This window comes from Myotis lucifugus, unplaced genomic scaffold (genome assembly GCF_000147115.1).
Source record: "Myotis lucifugus unplaced genomic scaffold, Myoluc2.0 scaffold_0, whole genome shotgun sequence".
Lineage (NCBI taxonomy): Eukaryota > Metazoa > Chordata > Mammalia > Chiroptera > Vespertilionidae > Myotis > Myotis lucifugus.
The window spans coordinates 16,155,285-16,179,193 of NW_005871048.1; the positions used below are offsets into that span (position 1 = coordinate 16,155,285).

At 35.7% G+C, this 23,909-nt stretch overlaps 1 protein-coding gene across 12 annotated transcripts in view; it reads right to left on the bottom strand.

Annotated features, from left to right (window-relative positions):
* The window catches only part of FER (FER tyrosine kinase), a 294,456-nt gene that overhangs the window by 155,648 nt on the left and 114,899 nt on the right, over positions 1-23,909 (bottom strand). For 10 of the 12 annotated variants that reach the window (XR_002827917.1, XM_014464462.2, XM_014464639.2 and 7 more), the window contains 2 exons: positions 18,806-19,006; positions 11,232-11,354 (listed from right to left, as the gene is read on the bottom strand). Coding sequence is in view for 10 of the 12 variants with exons in the window: in XM_014464462.2 (XP_014319948.1) it covers positions 11,232-11,354; positions 18,806-19,006 (324 nt within the window). In the remaining 2 variants the exon portion in view is untranslated. The remainder of the gene's footprint in view (positions 1-11,231; positions 11,355-18,805; positions 19,007-23,909) is intronic. The other 2 variants (XR_002827962.1, XM_023749460.1) reach the window with 2 other exon arrangements.

Sequence of the window (23,909 nt, forward strand, 5' to 3'; positions counted from 1 at the left end):
AAGATCTACTGCAGGTAGTTCTTTGATCATATCTTCTCTAACTTTATGTTACACAACTTCTGCCCAATCTAAGGTACTTTTCACTTTGAAGTCTGCACATTACATATGATTCCTAGTTTCATGAAAATGTATTTAAATTTAAATTTTTGTTGTTCTCTTTGATATGGTTTCCAACAGAGAACAGGGAAAAGATGCTAACTTAAAAGCCATTTTCAAACATTTCATAGAGGATTTCAGAAATCCTTTTATACATTTTTATACATTTTCTTCTACATTTCTACATGCTTCCTGAGTCCATGCATATAGCAGGTTTTATAAATACTATACAATGATTACATGTATACTTCAGGCAATGTTTGTGATATAAATGCCAAATCCTGTCCTTTAACCTTTATTAAAAAAAATTCAATGAATTATTTGGGTCGTAAATTCCAATTCCCATTAGCCCTCAAATATTTATAAGGTAGATAAGAAATATATGGAAAACATTACCAAAAAACCTGGCTCTTCAGACTAAAAACGTCATGATATTTAAGAAAGTTGAAGAAGGCTTATAGATGAAATGCCCTTAAGAGATCACTTAAGGAATTTTAGTAGTCTCCAAGGTCCATCAATTTTTTGAGTCTAACACTGACTGAAAAAGAATGTAAATGGAGCCACTCCAAAATGGAGACTGAGCTACCACTATAGAGAAACTGCCCTGTGCATCCTACTTCTCAAATTTTTTGGATATTTAAACTGGGCAAAATGACCCTTGGACTAGGCCAAACAAACAATGTATTACAAACAGCTTTTTGCCAAGCCAACAGGAAAGCAAACATTCTGACTACTGGACTGAGAATTAAAGACATCCTTAGAATTACCATCCTCATGTACAGCTAAAGCATAACTCAGCTTATTTGCATCATTTAAGAAATTTCTTCCTTAACTTAGTAATGCCTTATAGAAATTCCTTCTTTCTTTTCATGTAATTATTCCCCTTCCCTTCCGCATAAAACCTCTTGCCTTCAACCCCCTACTCGAAACACTACTTGGGTTTCTGAATCAGGGCTGCCCAAATAGCTATTATTTTGGCTCTCAAACTCTTGTCTCTCACTTTTGCCTTTTGCTTTTAGGTTAACAATTGCTGTTCCTCAAAATATCTGCTGGTAAAGTTTGAGATAAAAAAAACTGAAAGGCAGTCTATATGTTATAGTTATTATGACAAGGTTCTTTTATTTTATTAAATGGATCAAGCCTAAAATCCAAGTTTACTTTGACTTCCCAGACTATGCTAAATAAAGGCTACATATTCAAAATTACATGTATTTCCCATGGCACAACATGCTATATAGTTTCTCCTAGACTAAGTTTCATAGGTTTCATAAGGGATGAGACCATATCTGTCAAGTTCACTGTTACATCCTAGAGATAGAATACTGGAGTTTGGGGAAAAGTTGTTGAACTACTGATATTACTAAGACTACACATAATTTATGCTAGCTGGGATTATAGTCAATAGATGAATAGAGCCAAATCAGTTTCAAATTAGAGCTCTGAAATTTATAAGAAATGTGATTTGGGTTAAATTATAATCTCTGAGTTTCTTCACATAATAATGGGAATAATACTGATAGTCAATTCACAGTTGTTGAAAAGATGTAATAAAATCATAGAGGTGGAGTGTTATTAGCACACTACACTCAATAAAGGTTCTTTTTTTCTTCCTTCACAACTTAAAATCTTCCAAATTTGCCTTCTATTCTGATTTACCTGTCCTGTTAAAAAGTTTTTAAATAAGGAAGTATATGGTATTTTGCAGTTTTCAAAATATATCCACAGAGATTTTCTCACATGATCTTTACAACAACTATGTGAGGATACTCTAGGCTGAAGATGACTTTAGGAGGCTGGCTGACTTGTCCCAGATTATGTGGTTGGTAGTGCTGAAAACTGGCATTTAAAATTGAATTATCTTTGCTCAAATTGGAGATCAGCATCGAGATTTATATATTCTTGATGAACGTCCTAAGGAGAACATTTCGTAATTTTGTGTGCTCTTCCCCTCTCCATAGACCTGATAATTGATCTAAAAGAGGCATTAAAGAGTGCATATTTTAGATCAAAACTTTTTTCCAAATTATCAGTTTCCCTTACTGGAAATATAATTTGACATGATATTTAATTATCTCATTTTTAAGAGATTAAAAAAGGATCACTCTTAGAGACACAATTTAAACACACAGCACTTTTTAAAAATCCTGTACAAATGACAGTATAAGAGGATTAACTGCAAAAGGACAGCTAGCTAGATGCCTCAAAAAACAATATTAATGAGTGCAATACTGCGATACAATAAGAAATTATATTTGGTTTTAGACCCTTTTTCTGGCACACCTCCTAAAACCCCTGAAAATTCCTAAGTGCGAGAGCTATAAAGGTGTCTTTTGCCACATGACTGAGATGACTTTGGAAAGCCCGTAGGTGACCTAAGGAGGGAGGCTGGTACCAGGGGAGCCAACTTTGTGACTAGAGAGGTGGAGCTTTCAGTCCTACCCCTGAACTCTGGGGAGGGGAAAGAGGCTGGAGACTGAGTTAAATCACCAGTGGCCAAGGATTTGATCAGTCGTGGCTATAAAATTAAACTACATATTTCATGGAAACTGCATAGAAATCCAAAAGGGCTGGCTTCAGAGAGCTTCCGGGTTGGTGAAGGCAGGCATGGAGGTCAGGGAAAGTGGCTTACCTGGAAAGAGCATGGAAGCTCCAAGCTCTTTCCCACATACTGTGCCTTATGCATCTCTTCCATGTGACTATTCAGAGTTATATCCTTTTAATAATAAACCAATCATCTAATAAGTAAAAAGTTTCTTTGAGCTCTGTGAGCCACTCTAGCAAATTAATCGAACCCAAGGAGGGGGTCATTGGAACCTCCTATCTATGAACCAGTTCGTCAGAAGCACAGGTGATAATCTGGACGAGTGACTGGTGTCTGAAGTTGGTGGGGACAGGGGGAACAGTCTTATGGAACAGCCTTTAAGCTGTGGGATCATGCTCCATCCCCAGGTAGACTGTATCAGAATTGAATTAATTGCTTGATAGTATGGGAGAAAACACGTCACACACAAACGATGGACTAGGGAAAAAAAGTTCTTAAAAATTAAAATCAGGGGTTTTAATCTTATTTAGATGACCATATTGCTACAAAAATATTCCCTTGAAATTCAATAACAGTATCAAACACAAATCTTTTGTTTTTAAGAGACCTAATTATAAAAACTTAAAAAATTTATGCTGAGTTTCTACTCAAATGAAGTGAATTTCTTAAATTATATAATAAACAATTGACCTTTTAAGACAATATATATTAGTTACTAAATTAATCTGAATCTGTGCTTATCTCCCCTTACTCTCTCCTCCTACCACTGTTTCAGCCACACTGGCCCCTGTACTAGTAGTTCCTCAGTTATACCGAGGAACACTCCCCAGACATTCATGGAGGATATTCAGTCCGTAAACACCCCTAGGGTTCCACCACTTTAAAGTTGGCATCTGTTGTCATCGATTAGTATTCATGTTGTACTAACTGTTAAGTACTTTCACGATTACTCTGGCATATAACCTTACAGATCACTCCTTGGTTTGGTTCACATTTCCCCTCGGGTTTCATTAGGAGGCCTTCATTGATCACAATGTTTAAAAAAAGCAGCTCTCCCCTAAACACACATCACACAACCCTGCTGTCATTGTCATGCCCAGGTCATTATCTCCTTGACCTGCTTCATTTCCATCGCATGTACTGCAGCCTGCCATAATACAGAACACTGCCAGCACACAGTGAGTGCTAAGCAAATATTTGCTAAAAGAAAAAATACTGAATCACACATATTCTCCGATCTTTCCTTCATTAAAATTTTTAATTACTGTAATAATTTAATTAAATAGTTAAGGACTCAAGCCACGTGGATGAAGATTTATAGAAAAGGAAGTCTCTTTAATTCCATAAAATGATACATTGAAAAGGACTTAAACATATCAAAAATTATATCAAAAGCTTCTATAAAAGGAAAATCATTAAACAGTAATATTGGGAGAAGCAACCCTTAAGTATAAGATAAAGTAGTCTTTAAGAGATCTTAAATTGAAAAATGAATACAGTACCTAATTAAAAGTATATTTTTCCTCTCTTATGAACTATTCTTTATTTATCTGTGTTTGACCATGAATACTATTATCATTAACCTGTCTCCTCATTACTGGTCAGTAGTTTCAGTCACAGAAAGACTTACTTTCCTCTCAAAAAATGTGCCTCTATTATTCTGGCAACCTGTACCAAGTTCTGATAAAAAGCCACAGGTACTTGATTTATGTTGGCAGGCAAGTCATTTGTCTAAGATTTGACTGAATGGCTCGCTGCCCAACTCCCCTGAATGTAATCATGAATTTTAATTTCCATTCAGAAAGAAATTTCTTTTTAAAAACAGCTGCATTTGAAGAAATATTAAACTTAAGAAGGCAAATATCTTTCAAGGCACAGTTTAAGTGTTAAACTTGAACTGGATGTGTTTCTAACCTATATTTTACCAAGTCTTAACTTTTACCTAAAATCCCAGATCTCTGACACAGTATTACTGTTTAAGGATTTTCCTTTTATAGAGAATTATAGTATAGTTTTTGATATGTTAAAATCTTTTTCAATTTAACATTTTACCGGATCAAAGAGACTTTCTTTCCCTTGAACCCACATCAATGTTCCTTAAACAGTTTATTCTAATCTCTAAAGTCTAGACACTACAATCTAGACAGATAGTGGTTAAGAACATGGGCTCAAATCTAAGCTCTGAGCCTTATCTTGTGAAAGTCATTTATCACACTAAGCTTTACCTCCTCATTCATAATAGTGTATGGGATTAATAATATTGTATGGGATTAAAAACATTATTTCATAGGAATATAAGGTATCCCCCCAAAATGTATACACACTTTAACAGCTGATAGCTCAATTTTGAAAATGAAATTTAATAAACATGGCCTTTATAATTATTCAAAGTGTGTGTATACATTTTGGGGGGACACCACCCTTAATAATAAAAGGCTAAGCAGTTGTCACGCTTTCACGCATGATGCCCTTACGCCATCACAAGATGGCTGCACACGGCTTCCATCAGGGGTCCAGAGGCCTCCATGCACGCACTACGGGGGCGGGGCCCCAGCGGGCACTCCGCGCCTGCGCCAAGGGTCCGGAGGCCTCTGAGCATGCGCAATGGGGACAGGGCCCCGGTGGCCGCTCTGCATGGCTTCCGCCAGGGGTCCAGAGGCCTCCACATGGCCCGGCCCAGGGGCGGGGCCTGGCAGAGGCCTCTGCACAGTGAGGCCTGGGGGTCCCGCAGCTCAGCACGGAGGCGGGACTCCCGGCTCCAGCCTACCTCTTTGGGGCAATCCATCAAGGAGCCCCGGATGGGTGGGCAGGGCCTACCTCTTTGGGGCGATGGATCATGGGGCTCCCGTACTGTGACAGGGCACAGGCCTGGCTGGGGGACCCCCCCCCCCAGTGCAAGAATTTTGTGCACCGGGCCTCTAGTATATACTAGTAAAAGGGTTAATGAGATAACGTATATAAAAGTTCGGCAAGTATCCATCTGGCTCCTAGCAATTGCTCAACGAATCCAATTCATGAACAAATATTTACTGAACGCCTACTATGGGTCAGCACTGTTCTAGATACTGGAATACAGCTGCACTAATTGTTAAATGTAATTCTGGCCTTTATGAAACTTACATTTCACTTGGGGGAGAGACAACTAAAAATACATCATATAATATAATGTGAGGTAAATGTAACTGTAACAGAGATAAATTAAAAAGGGGAAGAGGAGAAAGTAAGGAGGGGAAGTGTTATTTCACACATGATAGTCAGAAAAAGGTCTCTTGATAAAGTGACATTTGAACAGAAACTGAACTAAGTAAAGAACAGGCCATGTGCAGATGCAACATGTTGCTAATATAAGGATGATAATAATCACCCGTTTATAACAATGCCTTTCATCTTCCATATCTTTACATACTTTGGGAGGCAGTATAGGATAAATCAGCCAGTGGAGGGTTAGGGTTAGAGTCTTGGGTGCCATTGGCTTTATTACCATGAGAAAGTTAAATTATTTCTCTCGCTCTAGATTGTCTCGTTGCCTATACTTTTGAAGATAAGAAAGACTACTTTGGCCATTGTGTCCTCCAGTTAGGCATTATGATTATAATTTTATATTTCTATGGATAAGAAAGAAATGAGAAGTCTTAGAAGTTGCTATAAACAGAAATTATAATGAGACAAAAGTAGCATTCTTTATGTAGGCTAAAAATGAAGTCTGGCAAGATGGAAATTAGATGTTTTATAGCACATTATATGGTCAAAGACATTAACTTCTTACACAAATTAAATCAAGAAATAGATTCCAATTATATGAGTACAAATGACTTCTCAAAGGAAGATACCTAACAGATAATACGACCATAACAAAATCCATATCACTTTGTTCTTTGCTCGTAATTGAAAATTATCTAACTTTCACAACCTCTGCTTTGTGGTTTTCTTGTAAAAGTGCAACATGATTCTTTAAATCAAGTGCATAACAATATTTACAACAGAGATAATGATTTGCGTATTTCAAATATCAGTACTTTAGATCAGGTTAATAGCTATATAAACTTTAAATTTCCACCTCATAAAACAATCGTATATAGCCCCTTAATCTTCTATAGCTTTCAGTTTACAGTCATTTTCACAGGTAGTGCTATAAAAGCATAAGATGATCAGCTCCACAGCTAGTGCTGGGGGTTTGGGAGGAAGAGAATAGCCGGCCCTCGAACAGTTCAGAGAATCTACTCCATTTACCTAGGCTTCTGTCATTAAAAATTTCACATAGTGAGAGATGTAACTTTATTTGAAATTACATATTCCCACTTAAAACCAGATCTGCATTTTTATGTGCCTCTTTTATAGCCTTGGTCTCTCAAATTAGACCTGGGTAAACAAGTAGACAATGCAAATATTTGGCTGGCTTGTGAAAGGAAGTATCAGTATATCTGAAAACCCAGTTGTATATGTCGTTAACCTAACATGGGTAAAAAGTATCTTCCTTACACTGGATTTTATTTCATACTAAGATATATTGGAATTGAAGTTCATACTTTCACATGTCCAATTAAGTATACAAAACTCCTGTCACTAAAGTTCTGGAGAGAAAATGTCAAAGTTGTCCCCTAAGTTTATGGTTTGAGTATTTGGTGGTACCATTTACTGAGAAAGGAAGAACAAATTTTGGAGTTAAAGGTGATAAACTCAGTTTTAGGTGAAAAGTTGAAATATATTAGTTTTGGGAGATAAATAAATCCAAATTAGAAATATAAATCTGCAAGTCACTGATGTATAATAGGAAATAAAGCCATGAGAATAGATCACCTTACCTAAAGAGTTTTTAAAATTCTGCAAGACTTAGCTGTGTTATTCGCAGTGTTATTTGCTGATGGAAGAGAAAACACTGATAAACTTTTTTTTAATTGAAGAAAAAAAATGTGACAACTTGCTCCAGACTAAAGAAGAATTTTCGTCAGGTTTTCTGCAATTAAAATGGAAAAGAGGAGGGAAGGGTAGGGATGGAAAAATACTACCAAAGAATGAGCCAATCTCATAATTCTAAATATTTGCAGGAAGGTCAATGCCTTCGCCACAGAATTAGTGATTAGCAACTATCAAAATCTTCTGTGAGAGGAATTTTCTAAGCTTAGCCTGTGAGTAAAGACTGAATAATAAAATACAAATACAAATATGGACATTATGGTCTAGACCAGGGATGGGGAACCTTTTTTCTTCCAAGGGCCATTTGGATATTTGTAACATCATTCTTAAGCCATAGAAAATTATCAACTTAAAAACTAGCCTGCTTTATTTGGTCAAACATTTAATTAAATCATCCCTGCCGAAACCGGTTTGGCTCAGTGGATAGAGCGTCGGCCTGCGGACTGAAGGGTCCCAGGTTCGATTCCGGTCAAGGGCATGTACCTGGGATGCGGGCACATCCACAGTAGATGTGCAGGAGGCAGCTGATCGATGTTTCTCTCTCATCAATGTTTCTGACTCTCTATCTCTCTCCCTTCCTCTCTGTAAAAAATCAGTAAAATATATTTTAAAAAAAAATCATCCCTAATCCTTGGCAGGGCCAGACCAAATAATTTTGCCTGCCTTATGTGGCCCGAGGGCCAGATGTTGCCCACCCTTGTTCTAGACTATCAAAGGAAAGGATAATAATTGTCTTTTAAATTTTCTTAGCTCAATTTGGATTATACACTAGCATTCTTGGGAATATCACTTAGTTCATATTAAAAGTTATGCCTACATATATAAAAATCAAATCAGCAAATACTAACCTACCAGTTTTTATGCCTTCCCTAGCATGGAAGAAAGGGGTCACATGCTGACCTGACCAGCTCAGGGGAGGCCTGCATGGCAGTCTTGCAAACTCAAAGACCTAAAGTAACCACAAAGGATGGTCTGAAATTAAACTTTAACTAAAGCAGTTATGGTGGGTAGTCACCTCCTAGGCTGGTATCTTCCCTGTCAAGGTCAACCTTTACCTTAACTGAGCCTATCTGTCTTTTTGTATCTATGATAACATATCCTTGAAATGTCAGGGTAACTTGTACCTTCCCTTTTTTTCCAGACTCCTTGGGGCACAACCAAATGCACCTAGGTGCCCGGACAGAGACCATAAATTCCTTCGTTGTTATTGTTATCACGTTATTGTTGACTGTTCACTATCCTGTATCCACCTGAGTAAAAGAAGTATGTGTCTATCATTTTATTCTTTATCCAATCCCAGAGGTTCCCCCCACCCCACCGCTTTGCTTTCTCCCACCTCTCTAATCTATCACCAATGGATTTCATGTAACCCACCTACTCTCCTCCTTTAATTGCAATGTATAAAAATAGATGAAAAACCGCCATTCTCTGGAGCATTATCCCAGTCCGTTGAGAGTCTGGGACCTGGGAGCTCACCTTGAAATGCGTCCTATCCTCCCCATCCAGGAGCTGCCTATTATCATGGGAAGATGAACAACCTTGTGGCTGAAAGGGAACAATAGAGTCCTGGATGCCCCCTGCCCTTTTCAAACCCCCAGCCCACATTGCCTGTAACTTTTAACCATTCTTATTCCTTTGCCTACTTCCCCATGCCTGCATACCCAATCTTATTCTTTTGCCTACTTCCCCATGCAATCTTCGTCCTTCTACCCCATATAGGCAGCTGGCTTATGTGGGGGGTGCTGAGCAGATTTTTGTGGATGACCTACTGCTCTCCCATACTGCCGACATATTGGAATAACACTCATACTAGTATATGATTCAACCCTGTCTCTGCTTAATTGGCTCAAGAAGTGACAGGCAGCCCGCACCCATTGGTTGTCTAATTTCACTGTACTTGTAAGGCAGTGGTTCTCAACCTTCCTAATGCCGCGACCCTTTAATACAGTTCCTCATGTTGTGGTGACCCCCAACCATAAAATTATTTTCGTTGCTACTTCATAACTGTAATTTTGCTACTGTTATGAATCATAATGTAAATATCTGATATGCTATATGTGTTTTCCGATGGTCGAGACCCACAGGTTGAGAACTGCTGTTAAGGGAAGTTATCATTTACTGCCTTTAAGAGGAGCAAAATAGTTTTTAAAATTTCCAATCTCTTATAATATATTGGAAACGTAACAACCATAATTACAATTCTAATTTACTCATGATTTCTAGAAATTTCTTTGACATCTTAGAATCTGTTATAAACTAAACCTTTGAAAGATTGAACCTTATAAAGTGAAGAAAAATCTTAAGTCTTTCAAGAAAAGCTGGGGGTGAGGTGGAGGGGGGGAGCTAGGCCATTTGTAACCTAGCAAACATTGAATAAAGAGGAAACCATTTGAAACAAAACCAAGGAAATTCCTTCAACTGTATTTGCACGAGTAGTAACCACAAAACCCTTTTGTATCCAAACTTCTATAAAAAAATCTAAGAACTTTATTTACTGTGAAAAATTTTAACCGACAAAACATCCTATCTAATAATAGAGAAACATGGTAATTAACCGTAACTTCGCTACCCTTCCCATTGGCTAATCAGCGAGATATGCAAATTAACTGCCAACCAAGATGGCGGCCAGCAGCCATGCAGCTGAAGCGAACGTGAGGCTCGTTTGCTCCAGTGACGGAGGAAGCCAAGGTTCCCCGCCTGCTGCAGCCCAGCTCTGAGCTCCAGATGCAACAATGTTGCAATTATAGAAGCTAAGCAAACCCAGAAACCTGCTTTCAGCCGCCAGCAGGCTCAGAGCTTAGAGCGCCAGTGATGGCAACAGAGTTTCAATTATAGAAGCTAAACAAACCAAGATACCTGCTTTCAGCCAGCCACGGCCTCAGAGCTGGAGCGGCTCTCAGCTCCACTGACAGCTATAGAAGGTAAATAAATCCCAGAATAAAAAAAAAAGAAAAAAAAAGAGGCTGGGAGCTTCAGTCACCCGCCAGCCTGAAAACGACCCTCAGCCCCTCATCCAGACTGGCCAGGCACCCCAGTGGGGACTCCCACCCTGAAGGGGGTATGACCAGCTGCAAACAGCCATCATCCCGTCATCCAGGCTGGCCAGGCACCCAAGCGGGACCCCCACCCTGATCCGGGACACCCTTCAGGGCAAACCAGCCAGCCCCCACCCGTGCACCAGGCCTCTATCCTATATAGTAAAAGGGTAATATACAAACTGACCCTAACAGCAGAAAGACTGGGAATGACTGATCACTATGACACACACTGACCACCAGGGCAGGAGCTGCCCTCTGGTGGTCAGTCGCTCTCACAGCGGGGAGCTCTGCTCAGCCACAAGCCAGGCTGATGGCTGCCAGTACAGTGGTGGTGGTGGAAGCCTCTCCTGCCTCCTCAGCAGCGCTAAGGATGTCCAACTGCAGCTTAGGTCTGCTCCCTGCTGGCAAGTGGGCATCCCCCGAGGGCTGCCAGAGGGATGTCTGATTGCCATCTTAGGCCCAATCCCCCGGGGAGCAGGCCTAAGCCAGGAAGCGGTCACCCCCGAGGGGTCCCAGACTGCGAGAGAGCACAGGCCAGGCTGAGGGACCCCCTACCCCCAAGTGCACTAATTTTTGTGCACCGGGCCTCTAGTTCTTTATAAAAAGAAAACAAATGTGCATATATATTTATATATACCTACCTTAACAATAGGATTCAGCAGAACAACACCTGATTTCTTCGTGATGACCTGTTTGGTTGTAAAGTGATGCTCTATAAGTTGAGGAATGTTTGAAAAACCAGTGCCTTCAAATCGATACAAACTCTGGCGAAAAAACAATAAAGTAGAATAAATGTAAGTCATTGTTTGAGCATGACTACATTCACTAATAAATTAAGTTACATTTATGAAAAACTATTGTTGTATAATGTTAATACACTTAATACTACTGAAGTACACACTTAACAATGGTTAACAGTAAACTATGTGAGGTAATAGATGTTAATTACCTTGATCTCGGTCTTCATTCTACAATGTGTAATAAATCATTACATTGTACCCTCTAAATACATGATTATATTTGTCAATTATTCCTCTATAAAGTTAAATATACATATGTATATTGTTTCCCTCTTTGTCTTCCTTCAGTCTACTCTTAACACAGAGGCCAGGAGATCCTGTTGTATCATTCCATTACTTTACTCAAAATTCTTATCTCCTTAGAATAAAAGCCAAAGTCTTTACCACAGTCTATGCACTCTACATATTATTCTGTGCTCTATCATCTCTCTTACCTCATCTATTAACACTACCCCATTCCACCATATCCACACTCATTTCCTTCTTGTTTTATAAATGTACTATATACATTCCTTTTTCGGGACATATACATTTGCTGCTTGAACCAGTTCCTCAGATGGACATATGGGTAATAGCTCCCGTACTTAATGTCAGTCTCTCATCAAATGTTACCTTTTCAGTGAGGTCTACTCTGGCCACCTTACACAATATTCAATATCCATTTTTTCATCCCAACTACAATTCTTACCTCCTTTTTCTCACTGAATTTTCCTGCTTAGAATTTATCACTACCTAACATCATAGATATTTTGCTTACTTATTCTGTTTAATTGTCTATCTCCTCCTCCTCTAAAAATAGAACTCATGGGGTTATAAATCTTTACATTTATTTTATTCATCACAGTATCCCCATGGTCTAGAACATTGCCTGGCATATACTACCTGGATAAATAAACATGTGTGACTGAATAAAATGCAGTGCATAGAAAATGGTTGTAAAGTTAAAGCAACAAGACAACTTAGAAATGAATACTAGAAAGTTCAATATCAAGTACAATGTTTAATAGAAAGCAATGACATGAAGTTCACACAGAATGAAATTTCAAATCAGACACTAGCATCATAATGCCTTATATAAACTTCTAATATACCTCTTATAACTAGAAAAATAGTGAATAAAATAATGGGACTTCTCAGTTTCCTTTTAAGAGTGTATCTAATTTTCAATTTAAAGGCAGTTTTCTGCCATTGACATAGTAATTGTGATGTGCCAATACAGTGAGTAATGCAAGCAACAGTACTTCCTTCACGGGCTGAAATAAGAAACTGATCCGTAGCCATTATTTTTTAAAGCAATCATGGAATTAGTGAAGTTCTGAGTCTGAACACAGTGCAAACCAATTAATTCACTTCCTTAAAGATAAAAATAATGAATTTAAAAATGATGTTAAGACTGTGTGCTTATTAAGCAACTAAGAGGCCAAGAATAGAACAGACATTAAAACTCTTGAGGACTTGTTTCTTGATATACTCAAAATTCTGAATATTGCAATTGACCTTGTGCAGAGGAGTATAAATTTCTTATAGCTCAAATGGCCTGAGTTTGGATTCACATACAGATGGGTTTTTCTGCATGCTTTAACAATAACATGACTCAGAGAATTCAGACTAACTTTTAAGTAAGACTTCTTCTCTTGGGAGCTAAGATTATTACTAATGATCTCTTATGTGAATTCCAAAAGAAGCAATAAAAATAATAAGTTTCTACAAAGATGATTTTATTGTCAGTGTATGTCTTAAATATCACATAAAATGTCAATTAAAAAATAAGAAGTATGGCCCTGGCCGGTGCCTCAGTGGTTAGAGTGTCAAACCCACTCACCAAAAGGTTGTGGGTTCAATTCCTGGTCAAGGACACATACCTGGATTGCAGATTCCACCCCAGGTCCAGTCGAGGTGAGTGGGGAAGGCAACCTATCGTTGTGTCTCTCACACTGATGTTTTTCTGTCTTTGTATCTATCTCTCTCTCTCCCCCTTAAACTCTCTCTAAAAAGAAATCAATGCAAAAAAATCCTTGGGTGAGGATTAACCAATATATATATCGTGTATGACTCAGTTTTTGTAAAATAAAAATTATATATATATATATATATATATATATATATATATATATATATATATATATATATAATTAGAATATATTTTTAAAATCTCAACCCATATGGGGGTGTTATTATAAAGCACACATTCCATGATACATATTTCTGAGTTTCTATCCAGAGTACATATTACTTCTGTTTTTAAAACATTTATTACAGCTAGAATTGTTCCTGAGTTATCACTGTGCAACTTAAGAATCAATCACACATATAGATGAAAAATACATATAAATCAGGTTTTGTTGCTATACATATTTCATAATAACAAGAGAATTGATATAAACAAGGAAGTCAAACAGAACAGAATAAACACACAAAAATGAGAAGGAGATTCAAGGTATACATAAGTTGCCTGAGTAGATCCCCTGAAACAAAATCAAGGATAAGCAGGCTTAAGGAAAACAAAAAAAAATGAAAGGAAAAATAATTTCTGAAAAAGACTAAGATGAATAAGCTGATTAAAAACAAAAGACTACAACACTTTTTTTTGTTAAAATACCAAAAAATGTAAGAGGTACACTTTGGCTTTCTCAAATAAAAATAGCATACTGAATAGTTGCAAATAACTAATTAAACCAGTACACATGGAAGCAATGGGGAATAATATTAATAAGGTTTGGTATGGCTTTTCCCAACTTTTATTCATTTTTTAGATGTGTCTCAAACTTAGCTTTCTTAACTTTCCTAGTTAAAAGTTTTCATAGCACTGTAAGCCTCCTCTCTAGACTGTAAGTAGGCTTCACTATTATATCCCTGGGCCCTAAGAATACTCACTCAATTAGTGTTTCCTGGAAATTAACATTAATAAGGTTTTGGACACCAACCTATGAACCAGAATGTCACAGTTCTTTCTGATCAGGGCACATGCCCAGTTTGTGGGCTCGATCCCCAATAGGGGCTGTGCAAGATGCAGCTGATCAATGATTCTCTCTCATCATTAATGTTTCTATTTCTCCCTCTGCCTTCATCTCTGAAATACATATATATATATATATATATATATATATATATATATATATGTATATGTATACTGAAATGTGTGTGTGTGTGTGTGTGTGTGTGTGTGTAGTTTCCTAAATCATGTATCAAAGAAAATCAGTGTCATTTTGACTTAAAGGTACTGCTTGCCTTCTTTTGAGTCCTTGAATCGTTATGGTAGAATGGTTAACTAATCCCAAGTGTAACAATGTGATAAGGCCACACACTTGGAATTAACTGTTATCCAAACAAGTTTTGGCTTTCTACTTGCTTTCACTTAATTTTCCATAAGTCCCACAGCATGAATTTAAAGATAGTTCAAAGAGTCTAGAGATTGTGGCAACAAAACAAAGTAAATCTAACGAGTACATTCGGAGACTAAATCTATCAGCTCAAAATGGACTGTAGCTTATGACAGAAATCCAATAATATCTGTTGAATGAATGCTGATTTAAAACACTGAGCTATCCAAAATTTCACATAGTAATTACAACCACCACTTTTGTGTTAATTTTTTTATTGGCCCATATCCCTGGGCCTTACATAGTACTTGCTCAAACAGTATTTCCTGCATGCATGCATGAATGAATGAATAAATGAATCCTATCCTATATAATAAAAGCCTAATATGCTAAGTGTCCAGTCGTCCGTTCAACCAATCAAAGTGTAATATGCTAGTGATATGCTAAGGCCGCTCAATCGCTCACTATGATGTGCACTGACTACCAGGGGGCAGACGCTCCGGCCGATTGGGACTGAACAAGACAGTCTGCACACTCCCTGGGGCCCTCCTGCAGTCCTTCTCCAAATGACCAACCTCCCACTTCTCTCCCGGCCCCGATCATGCACTGGTGGTGTCCCTCGGCCTGGCCTGCACCCTCTCACAATCTAGGACCCCTTGGGGGATGTTGGAGAGCCGGTTTCAGCCCGATCCCGCAGGCCAGGCCGAGTGACCCCACTGGTGCACAAATTCGTGCACCAGGCCTCTAGTGAAGAAATAAAAGATGTTATACCATTACGTAAAGGATTGTTGCTGTTTTATTTTAAAATATTTATTATGTTGTTATTTTTAATTTATCACTGCATATTAACTCAAAATTTTGACTCAATCATTTTTCATTTGTATCTTTAATATTTCTCAGTTAATAAGTTCTACTAATGTCTCACCTACTCAGTTTTAAGCTGAGAAGTAGGTTACACAATTTTTTATTTCATCTCCTTTACAATGCATATATAAATTCCATGCATTTACTTTTTGCGGAAATGAGTGTTTAATAAATATGTGTCAGATAAACAAATCAGCACTTTCCTATAATAGCATAAAAATTCTTTCTGGAGTACTTTTGTTTTATCACATGTATTTTCTGCTTTATGTATTTTATTTTTTGTTTATAATATACAAAAGCAAAGATTTTATAAATATATATTTACTTATCAAATAGAACAAAGCTATTTGAATCACTATGAAAATCTATCAACACTTATGATCACAAATAAACAGTTTTAGGTAAAAACTCTAAATATCATCTTACATCAAGCACCACAAATAGGCTAGTAACTATGGAATAGATCAGTAACACTAGAATTACACTTAAATTCAGATACTCTTAGATATGTTTATATATCTGGCTTTGTGAAATTAATAGGATTGGGCTTTGTGAAATTAATATGTTTGGTTATACTACAAGGTACAGTTCTTCTCGCTTGAACTAGCTAAAACAATAAATACTCTGCTAGCATAGTGAAAATGTAAAAATGGAAAGTATACATGTCCATCTTATTTGGTCATAATGGCAGTTTCACACCATGTTGAGAAGTAACTGTGACATGCATTCAAAAATAAAGCTTTAAAATAATTTCTATCCTAGACTTTGATTGACAGAGGCAATATTACTAAAAAATAACATTATTTGTGATCAGTGAAGACCTCAGATCTAAATATAGGCATGCCTCAGAAATATTGCAGGTTTGATTCAAAATCACCACAAAGTGAGTACATATATAAATTCTAAAACACTTTCTTACTATTTAAATTTCACAAATAAATCTCATAGAAACAAAAAAATATTAATTAACATTTCCAATTATATTAATATTTCTTACAAAGTAATATTGGTATTTTTTTCTCAACTAGAGTCATCAAACATTAGAAAAATTACCTAATATTTGCATAGCACTCCACAACTTACAAAGTATATATTCACTAATTTGATTCTCATAATCACTGTATAAGCTATTAACCCCATTATTTACCAAAGATAGAGCTTGTAAAGTGAAAAGCTGGAATGGGAACCCAAGTCTTCTAAGTCTGCTTTTTTCACCAATCCACTATTGGATATTTTCACATTCTCTAAAATCTCATAATTTTTATGTCTTCCTCTCTTAGGATACCTATCCCCTCATGTATGTACAGCTTTTATAATTTATTACTAGATTATAAACTCCTTGATTAGAATATGATAGGCAATCATTAAATATCTGGTAATGTACCCTCGGCTTTATTCAACAGGTATATGAGGAAGGAAATGGGATCATTTTAGCTCACAGAAGATTTACCTGTGCATATGAAAAAGAATTTAAAACTCCACAGTCTTCACCACCTTCAAACTCCTATTTTCAACTGATTTGAGAGCTCGATATTATTTAATGATTAGGAACTAAATAAAATTAAACAGTGGAAAAAAAACCCCTGAGGCATTTACAGAAATACAAGCACTTTCATCTTTAACAGAGATCTTTGAAAATGTCAATGACAAAAGAAAACCAAATAAAATTTACAAATGTGAACTTGTAGCATGTCTTATTTTTAGAATATATTATGCAGTTCACTTTAGTCACTTAAAAATGGCATTAAAGACAAGTTATAATTTGCAAATAGACCTTTTTTGTTTCTAATACTAATTTAAATTCCTATAGTTACATTTAAACTAGAAGTGGTCATAAGAAAAATATTTGTCTTATTTAATGTATAACCTATATAAAAATAATAAGTTTTAAAACTTAGAATATAGAGGGGAACATTTATATAAATTATAGTTAGTTTATACTTTACCTATGATTTTTCCTCTACAATTCTTGTACCACTTTATAAATATTGCCAGCATAGTCACAGGTTTTAATAGGAAAGCTTATCTACATCCATTACAAAGGCATATACAAACTATAAAAGAGTTTGACATGAAAATACTACTAGAAGCAGAAAGTCAGATGTATGAGAGTAAGCAAATAGGATTATCAAGTTGAAGTGTGAATACTAGGCAAAATTAACAATAAGGTGAAAACTATAATACAAACAAAAATGTGTACACACACTTTGAATAACTATAAAGGCAGTACTTATTAACATACAATTCATTTTCAAATTGAGCTATAGGCTGTTAAAATGTGTATACGTTTTTTTGGGACACCCTGTATAAATATCTCAATGTATCTATTTTAAGAACCCCTCTGAGAGTCATCCAATGATAAAGGTTCAATCTATTGTAAAGTAATTAGTATCTCTCTAATGACTGGACAAACACTGAGATTCTATAGACTAGCAGCTTGAAAACATGTGCCATTTGAAATAATAGAGTGAGAAATGACAAACAGAGGCAACAATTCTTCATAAGCAAAAAACATTAAAATTTCTCAGTGGATAAAGTTAAACAAAATTTTGAGATTACCCTTCATCTGCTTACAGCTTAATAAAGAATGTATAAAACATAGTTTAGCAATGTCTAAATGCAATTTAATAAAAGTATTAGAGGAAGTAATGTTAATAGATCTTCCTTTTAATTTTCATCAAACTTTATTTATGGTTTATTAATGCCAACAACCAATAGCTTATACATAAAGGGGAAAAAACTAATCCTAAATGAATCAGAAAATCTGTTCAACTACCATTATCCCACTAATTAAGGAATTTTATTATCATTATTTAATACAATACTACTTTAAAAATTTCTCATAATACCACTTTTGAAAGCAATTTCAAGGGCTTGTTTTAGGGGCATAAAATTCATAATTTAAAATCTCCAAGAAAAAATTTTGATAATCACATTATCTCTACTTTTAAGATGTTTTTAATGTTCAAATTTAACTCAAGTATTTTAAATATTTATGCATTTAAATTTAATTCAAATTTTTAACTATTTTTAATTTACAATATTTTAAAGTACATATTTCCTTAATAAGATTAACGTTTTAGTGAGTTTTGGAGCACTATCTTTAAGGAATTCAGCAAAAACAAATTAAGTGCTAAACTCTGTTACAGGCATTTATCAAAAACTATTCATCATTTTATTACCACCATGGACTACATCAGAATATACATATAAACTAAATTAGAAACGTACATCAACATATTGTATGATAAAGTGTCTCCTTTGTCCATCAGAAAATACAGAAAGGACATATTCACCAGGTTTCCCATGGCTCTCTCGCACCAAGAAGTCTCCTTGTTGTTTTAACAGATCTTGTGCTTCTATTCTGGGAATTGCACCATGGTACCAATCCTGTTCTGTCAGGGGCTTCTCAATTATGGGCATCGATTCAAACTAAGCAAATATGGGGGGGAAAAAGAACACTAAATTAGAAAAAATAGCTATTTTTTCCAGTAAAATGTAAATCAATTTCAAGTACTTCTTACATGTGTTCCTTCCTTTAATTGACCAATGAAAAGTTATACAATGAAAAAAATTTTCATAATTTTTAAAGAAATATCTCATGGGATACTGCTATTAAAGTTTAGCACAAATACATAGCCTTCATATTTTAAGTTTATTTGTTTTTTCTACCTATCATACATAGCTACGTACAACATCAGCATTTGGAGTTAATAATATAGTCTTCAATGTATCATAAAACAAATCCATATATTTAAAATTTATCAACCAGAGAATTATGAAAAAGGGGGATTATCAGAGAAATTTATCACAAAACATTTTTGTTTAAATTGAGTTATTTCTGTTTATGGAATTAGCTCTCAATTACACAGGCTGTGGAATGTCCATGTCATATGTGACGGGAGTGCTACCTACAGCTTCATATGATGCCGTCCTGCTGCTGTACCTTCCCATTCTTATCCACATTCCCCTCACTTCCTTAACCATTACCTATGCCACATGGATGGATGGTCCTGATCCTGTACAGCGATGGTAGATAAAACTTTAGGAGACGCATCACTGCCAACCACCAACATGCAATTACAAACGTGGAGAAAACAAGGGAAGAATAGAAGCCATGAGCATGGCAGGAAAAGCAAATTATCCGTTATTTTAGGAGGCCAAATGCTAAGACCAAATATTTCTTTTCCAAGATTTTATCACAGTGCATCTCATAGCAAATACAAAATGTTTACTATAATTGAAATATTTCCAAGTCTTGCCTATGGTAAAAGTGTTTCAAATGTGTACTCTTCTTGGAAGTCTACTTGAGATTTTTAAAGGTGTTTATTTTTTTAACCTCTGAAAAAAATCAATAAAATAAATTCAGTATCAGTTCTTTACAAAGAACTTGCTTTCATCATTATCTCTGAAAAAGGTCCACATAACAGAAAAACATCACAAACAAGGACGTCATGTGCTTGATTTCTTGTCCTACTCAACCTATCTTCCTAAATTTGATTTATTTAGAATTGGGAGAATGCAATACCCAGATTATTTATTAAGTAAGATGGGCATTTGAAGTACAAAAGCTCAGCTAATACTCTGAGAAACTCATTAAAGGTTATGAAGTAAGAAATATATTTGGGGGAAAAATCATCCTCAAAGACCACTGCTGAAGTTTGTTTGTTTTTAAAGACGAATGAATAGGAAGGAACTTGTATTGCTATTTCATTGCTGGTTCTCTGGGTTTATTAGCTTCTTCTGGGTAGGAAGGGAAGCTCAGGGACCTGTTACTTCCCAGCCCCTAAACAATACCATTAAGGAATGTAGGCTGAAATTACTGCGCATTTGTGGATGCAGGGAAAGGTCAGACATGTCCCCTGTCTGGGTCTATCAGATGTTTCGGGGACTTCTCTGAAGCATCAAAAGGAAAATTTTTATTAATATGACTTTAGTAAAATTCCAATGTAAGTTTGCAGGCTCGATAAAATGTATGATGTAGGATGTATCAGCAACAACATCCTAAGAGCTGTCATAATTACTCATTACCTCAAATATCACATCTTTCTAAGCCTCAGTGGAAAAACAGTTTTTCCCTCTTGATAAGTTACCTGTTTTTTGCCAGAGATATAGTGGAGGGGAAGCCTTTTTTAAAAAAAAATTTTTTTTGGTAATTTTTTTAGAGAGAGAGGAAGGGAGAGGGATAGAGAGATAGAAACATCAATGAGAGAGAAGCAACATCAATCGGCAGCCTCCTGTACGTCCCCTACTGGGGATGGAGCCTGCCACCCAGGTATATACCCTGAGCAGGAATCGAACATGACCTCCTAGTTCACAGGTCAACGCTCAACCACTGAGTCATATCAGACACGCTCAGTATCAGTTTAACATGATCTGGGTCACTTGTTTTAATCATTTGAGCAAAAATATAAAATAATATATTTGCTCCCTTATATAGTTTATTTATAGAAAATAAATCCTGATAAGCCTGTCCTCAAAATTACATGTGATAATGCTAGTGATTCAAAAGTTGCAAGTCTGAGCAGATTATTCAGTCTTCCTAAACATGCCTGATTGTACAGAAGAATTCAGCATGGGTATAGCAACAGTATGATGCAAAAAAATAAAAAATTTCTCTGTTGTTTTTCTAAATCTTAGTGTCTGGGCAGAAAAAAGGGGGTTGGTTGCGATTTAAGACTTTAAGAATAAAAGAAAACAACTAAGGTTTAAAATATAAAATATTCAACCTGAATAAAATAGCATGCCTTATTAGAGAGGATAAAAAGTTGCTTTGCTAGACTTGAAGGAGAACACTAAAAAACACAAGCAGTTTATTATGTTATGCATAAAAAACTACCATGCCCTATGACAACAGTGAAAGCCAAGCACTATAATGCTAACATTATAGCAAATGTACAAGTTAAATATAGCTGAATTATAATTTTCTAATTTTCTAAAACCAAGCAAATCATATTGAATATATTATTCTATATAATGGAAGCATATCTTTATTTTCCAATATTTTTACTTCCTAAAATCTTACAAAGTAATTTGAAAATTTAAAAACATATGCAAATAGAGTGTAGAAAATATGAATTTTAAGAAGAGTTAAGTAATTAAATATTCTTCTGATGTCTAAAACAACAATTATTTGGACCAAAATATGCTTTATTCTAAAATATTTAGAATATTTTTAAAATGTTTTAAAGAACATTTGTCAAAGAGTGCTGCTATTAGAAGGGCGTTAATATATAACTAGCACTCACAAGGGGCTGTAATGTATAACCCAAAGTTGTTTGCTCAACCACGTATTATAGAACTTCTCCAACAAAAAGATGGCCCTGGATAAGGACCATATTCTTTGCAGGACTAGAACAGATCTCATTAAAAATAACCTGATTTAAAAGACTTCCAACAGAGCCTTGGCCAGTGTGGCTCAGTGGACTGGAGTATCGTCCCATGCACCGAAGGGTCACAGGTTCATTTCCATGCCAGGGCACATACACAGGTTGCATGTTCAACCCCCACCCCAGTCAGGAGGCAACTGGTCAATGTTTCTCTCTCTTCCTCTCCTTTTATATCTCTCTAACATCAATAAAAACATATCCTAGGGTGAGGATTTTAAAAAAAAGGATTTCCAATGGAAATGGACCCTTAAGATTGCCAGTAGGCTTTCAGATTATGCAATTAACCCTATCTAATACCTCTTGCCTTGACTCTGAGAAATAGTTCTCAAAGCAAAATTGTAACTTCCTGCAGCATGGGATGATGCTGCATGTAGAACAGGCCTCAGTTCCCAGAGGTACTCACAAATTATTTAAGATGTTTAGTAAATTAAAAAAAAATACCATATGCCTAGAACTGATATAACATTGAAATACCACTCTGATCATGACAATAAATATTAAACATCTACCATCAGATACTATATTCAGTTAATGCCAAATTCATCTATCAGCTAATTCTCTGACATTCTTCCTTCCATCAAGACTGCTAATTGAAGTGATCTGTTAGACCCGTGGTCGGCAAACTGCGGCTCGTGAGCCACATGCGGTCTTTGGCCCCTTGAGTGTGGCTCTTCCTAGCCTTAGGAGTACCCTAGTTAAGTTAATAACAATGTACCTACCTATATAGTTTAAGTTTAAAAAATCTGGCTCTCAAAAGAAATTTCAATCGTTGTACTGTTGATATTTGGCTTTATTGACTAATGAGTTTGCCGACCACTGTGTTAGACTGTCCTCAAAGCTCTACATTTTAGCCACACTGTTTAGAACACTAAAATAAATAGCGATGGCAAGTCCAATGGGAATATTATTATGACAAATTCTACTTTCATGTCCCTAGATGTAAGGCAAGTAGTTGCTTTATTTTTATCTAAAATTTCACTGTAAAGTTCCAATCTAAGTATGTTCAATTGAATAGAGAAACTGTTGTTGCTTTTTTCTAATATTTTAAATTAAATATGCTTCCACATCCAAAAGATTACATTTAGACCTCTGCCTCATACCACATATAAAAATTAATACATAATGGATCAAAGACCTACATGTAAGGGCTAAAACTACAAAATTCTCAGAAGGAAACAAGGGTAAAAATCTGCATGACCTTGGATTTGCAAGGTTTGTTTGTTTTTAATATGACACCAAAAGCATGTGCCAGTAAAGAAAAATTGATAAACTGAACTTTGTCAAAATTAAAAATTTTTATCAAAGGATACTATCAAGTAAGTGAAATGATAATCCACAAAATGAGAAAAAGCATTTTCAAATTATATATCTGAAAAGGGACTTCAGTGCAAAATATATAAAGAACTCTATAACTCCACAATAAAAAAATTACCCAATTTAAAAATGTGCAAAGGAAATAGTCATATCTCCAAAGAACATATACAAGTGGCCAATAAGCATATAAAAAGATGCCCAACATCATTAGTACTAAGAAAAAAGGCAAATAAAAGCTATAATAACATACCACTTCTTACCCCCTAGGATGCCTACAATTTTTTTTTAATGGGAAATAAGTATTGATGAGATTGTGGAGAAATTGCTGGTGAGAAAGTAAAATGATGCAATCACTATAGAAAACAGTTTGGCAGTTCCTCAAAAACTTAAACATAGAATTGCCATGTGACCTAGAAATTCCTAGGGATACAATTGAGAGAAATAAAAACATATGTTCACATAAAAGATGACTACAGCATTATTCATAATATTAGCTAAAAAGTGGAAACAACCCAAATATCTATCAGCTGGTGAGTGGATAAAATATACGTGATAAATCCATACAATGGAACATTATCCTATATAATAAAAGCCTAATATGCTAAGTATCTGGTCCTCTGTTAAACCAATCA